The sequence below is a fragment of the Ricinus communis genome, chromosome 6 (genome assembly GCF_019578655.1).
Source record: "Ricinus communis isolate WT05 ecotype wild-type chromosome 6, ASM1957865v1, whole genome shotgun sequence".
Classification (NCBI taxonomy): domain Eukaryota; kingdom Viridiplantae; phylum Streptophyta; class Magnoliopsida; order Malpighiales; family Euphorbiaceae; genus Ricinus; species Ricinus communis.
In genome coordinates, this window is record NC_063261.1 from 27838943 (window position 1) to 27843726 (window position 4784).

Consider the following 4784-nt stretch of genomic DNA (forward strand, 5'->3'; position numbering starts at 1 on the left):
TAAGCCATTCTTTGATGGATCCGACTATGCCTTTTGAAAATTTTGTATGGAAATCTACTTGGATTCCTATGGCATTGAAGTATGGGACTATGTGGTAAATGAATGAAAGGCTCCCATCGAAGTTAAAAATGGTGAAAAAAGGATTCTCCCTAGAGAAAAATGGGTGGATGCTCACAAGAAGCACAATCACAAGAATAAGCAAGCAATGGCCATTCTTGGGAGTTTCCTTTCTAAAAAAGAATGTAGGAGAGTGCAACATTGCACAACAGCTCATCAAATCTAGACTACCATGGAGAACTGTCACGAAGGCACCAAGCAAGTTAAATCAAGGAAGATCCAAATGTACGTCACCGAGTATGAGATGTTCAAGATGAAGCCAAACAAGTTCATCACCGACATGACAAATAGGCTTCTCACCATCATCAATAACATGAGAAAACTTGGAAAGCATTATGAGCTAGTGGATATCAATAATAAGAACCTTAGGAGTCTTTCTTTGGATAAGTATGGTGCTAGAGCGACTAGTATTGAAGAAGCAAATGAGGACCTTAAGAAGATACCTACGAATATTCTCATAGGCAAACTTTTAACCCATGAGATGTCCCTTGTCAAGGATGAATTTGATAGAGATGGTGGGAAAAAGAAAGCACTAACACTTAAGGCTAGCACAAAAGCTCAATAAGCAAATGATGTCCCAAGTGATGATGAAGATCAAAAGAAAGCACAAAGTGAGAGTGATGATGTGGCCCTCATCACTAAACATGTCAAAAGAATTCTTAAGGCCAAAAGGAGAAGAAGCAACAAATCTTTCATAAACAATAAACCTTTCTTCAAATCAAGATCAAGCAAGGACAAAAAAGATGAAGTCACTTGCTATGAGTATGGGAAGCACGGACATATCAAGCCGGATTGTCCCAAATATTTGAAGAGAAAGAAGGAAAAAAAAGAAAAGAAAAAGAGCTTGAAAGCTACTTGGACCGATGCTTCCTCATCCTCTAATAATGAAAGAGAAAGAGAAGAAGAGGCCAATCTTTGCTTCATGGCCAACATGAAGGACTCTTATGAGGTATGTTCTACTTCTCATTCATATAATTCTTCTTCTTCTTGTTCATCTTCTCATTCTTTTGGTGATAATGTGTTGGATGATGAGGATGAATTTTTACAAAATATGCTTTCAAAACTAAGTTCTTATAAAAACAAGTGCTTAAACTTGCAAGAAGACCTTGAGAGATCAAAGAAAGAAATTGCTTCTTTAAAAACCTCCAATGACAACCTAAAGAAATCATTGAATGAGATTTCAAATGAAATACTCTTTAAAGAAAACAATTCATTGAAAAATGAAGTTGATGAGCTTAGGAACTCAATCTCAAGATTTCACAAAGGGAAAAAGTCTCTTGATACACTAGTTGTATCTCAAAGACCTCCCCTTATGAGGCATGGACTTGGATTCAATAGAGCTTCAGCTTTCACACCTCAAATATTCAACACCGCAATTTTTGTTAAGGCTATTCAATCCCCAATCATTCAGAAAAACTCTAATAGAATCTCAAAGAAACAAGTACATACTAAACCTTCCATTCAAAAGAAAAGAGAAAGATATATATGCTCCAAAGGCTAAGCCAAAAGGAGCAAGACATGTATTCATGTATAGGACATCAATATTTAATAAGTCTTGCTCATGCATGTATGATGATGTGAGTCGTGTGAGGTCCAAACCTCAAGCAAAAGCCGCAAAGAAGACCAAATCTAATTCTAAGATCACTTGCCACTATTGCATGAGAGTTGGACATATCAATATTAAATATCAAATAAGGAACATGCATCTCTTCATAGATGGATCTTCTAAAGCTAACTTCAAAAGGCCCGACCTTGTTTGGATACCTAAAATCAAATGATTTAATTATTTTTATAGATGTGTCTTAAATCCACAAGCACAAATCTTTGACATGTTGATAATGAATGTTCAAGGCCCATATTCGCGACAAAAGCCTCTTTGTAAATATTAAGAATTATGATGCAAGTAAAGTCGCATTCGAAAATAATGCTAAGGGTAAGGTAATTGGTATTCGCTCCATCGGTAAGGTGGGAAAAACTTTCATTGACGATGTTTTATTAGTTGATAAATTAAAGCATAATTTGTTAAGTGTAAGTCAATTGTATGACAAAGGCAATAAAGTTACTTTTGACTTCAATGGATATCTTGTCAATGCCCTAGTGGATGACAATGCGATATTCAAAGGAGAAAGAAGCGGCAACACCTACACAATTTACCTACACAAAGTTACTAATCAATCTTTCAAGTGTCTTGTCTCTGTTAGTGATGAATCTTGGCTATAGCATAGAAGACTTAGTCATGCAAGTATGGAGCTTCTACATGAATTAGCCAAAAAGGAACTAGTAAATGGACTCCCCAAAGTGAAGTTCATTAAGGACAAGCCTTGTGAACCATGTCAAATGGAAAAATAACATCTATCATCTTTCAAATCTAAAGCCATTGTAAGTCCTTCTAGACCACGTCAACTACTATATATGAATTTGTTTGGACCTACAAGAGTAGATAGTTTGGGTGGATAACACATTTGTGATTGTAGATTTACTTGGGTTAATTTTCTTGCTCATAAGAATGAAATTTTAATATTCTTAAATCATTAGCAAAACGTGTTCAAAATGAAAAGGAATATTTAATTTTTTCCATAAAAAGCGATCATGAAAAAGAATCTAAAATTGATCTTTTTGAAAATCTTTGCAAAGAATTTGGTATTTTACACAACTTTTCATCTCCTAAGACACCACAACAAAATGGAGTTGTGGAAACAAAAAATAAAACATTAGTGGAAATGGCTAGAACTATGCTCAATGAGTATAAACTCCCTTAGCCCAATGAGTATAAACTCCCTTCATAGTTTTGGATGGAAGCCGTTAACGCTAATTGTTATGTTCAAATAGAATTTTCAAATGACTTTTGTTAAGTAAAATTTCTTATAAGCTTTGAAATGGAAGAAAGCCCAAGGTTTCATATTTTAGAGTGTTTGAATGCAAATGCTACATTTGAATACTAAGGATAATCTTAGGAAAGTTGACTCTAAAACCGATATTGGAATCTTCCTAGGATACTCCACCTCAAGTAAAGCTTATAGAGTTTTTAACAAATGTACTTTAGTAGTTGAAGAGTCTATAAATGTTGTTTTTTATGAATCTAGCAAGCTTGACCTTGGTAAAGATACTTGTGTGAATGATCTTGTAGGTGCATTTAAGGAGCTAGATGTGAAACTTGATAACCCATCAAAAGAAGTTGACAAACCCATAGAAGGGAATCAAGAAGATTAATAAAATCATGATGCAACTCAAGATCCTCAAGCATTGGAAAATTCACAATTTCTTCCCAAGGAGTGGAGCTTCAAAAAGGATCATCCTCCCACTCAAATTATTGGAGACTTATCAAAGGGTGTAAGTACTCATTCCAAACTTATTGGTTTAAATAATCTAGCTTTTGTTTCTCAATTTGAGCCAAGGACTATTAATGAGGCTCTAAATGATGAGAGTTGGGTGATTACTATACAAGATGAACTTACCAATTTGAGAGAAATAAAGTATAGAAACTTGTTCTTGGACCTAAGGATCACCAAATTATAAAGTGTAAATGGATGTTTAGAAACAAGTTGGATGAGCAAGGCTCTATCACAAGAAATAAAGCTAGATTGGTTGCAAAAGGATACAATTAAGAAGAAGGCATTGATTATGATGAGACCTTGGCTCTAGTTGCTAGATTAGAAGTTATTAGATACTCTTAGCCTACGCTTGTCACATGAATTTTAAATTTTTTCAAATGGATGTCAAAAGTGCATTTCCAAATGGTTTTATAGAAGAAGAAGTGTATGTTAAACAATCTCCCAGTTTTGAACATCTTGAATTTTCAAACTATGTCTTTAAACTAGCTAAGGCCTTGTATGGTCTAAAACAAGCCCCTAGAGCTTGGTATGAAAGACTTAGCTTATTTTTATTGCAAAATAGATTTTCAAAAAGAAAGGTTGACATAATAATTTTTGTAAAAACTCATAAACATGATACTTTAGTTGTTCAAATTTATGTTGATGACATAGTATTTAGTGCTACTAACGAATCCTTGTGTGAGGAATTTTTTAAGTGCATGAATAAAGATTCAAAATGAGCATATGATGGGTGAACTCAAGTTCTTCCTATGATTGCAAACCAAGCAATGTAAGGATGGCATCTTCATCAATCAATCTAAGTACACAAAGAAACTTCTTAAAAAGTTTAAAATAGAAGGATGCAAGATTGCCAAGACACCAATGAGCACATCAACAAAGCTAGACAAGGATGAGAAGGGTAAGCCCATTAATGAGAAGAAATATAAAGGTATGATCAGATCTTTACTCTATCTCACGGCTTCTAGACCTGATATTATGTTTAGTGTATGCTTGTGTGCTTATTTTTAATATTGTCCTAGAGAGTCACTTACACGCCATTAAAAAATCTTAAAATATCTTTAAGGAGCCATGCATCTAGGTCTTTGGCATCCAAAGTATACATCTTTTGACATAATTGACTTCTCCAATGCCGATTATGCAGGTAGCCTCTTAGATAAAAAGAGCACTTCTGAAACTTGTCATTTCCTAGGAGAATGTCTAGTATCTTGGTTTAGTAAGAAGCAAGTAATGGTTGCCTCATCCTCCACCGAAGCGGAATACGTTGAGGTCGGATGTTGTTGTACCCAAATTTTATGAATAAAATAATAATTTAAGGATTAAGGCCAAGTGCTCAGT

The 4784-nt window shown here is 34.5% G+C and overlaps 1 protein-coding gene across 1 annotated transcript; it reads left to right on the forward strand.

The window, feature by feature from the left end:
- The first annotated feature begins 289 nt into the window (after positions 1 to 289).
- LOC125370335 lies at positions 290 to 2337 on the forward strand. The gene is made up of 3 exons (XM_048375368.1): positions 290 to 632; positions 711 to 1558; positions 1969 to 2337. Exons 1-3 carry the CDS (start codon positions 290 to 292, stop codon positions 2335 to 2337), a joined length of 1560 nt encoding a protein of 519 aa, XP_048231325.1.
- Positions 2338 to 4784: the final 2447 nt, after the last annotated feature.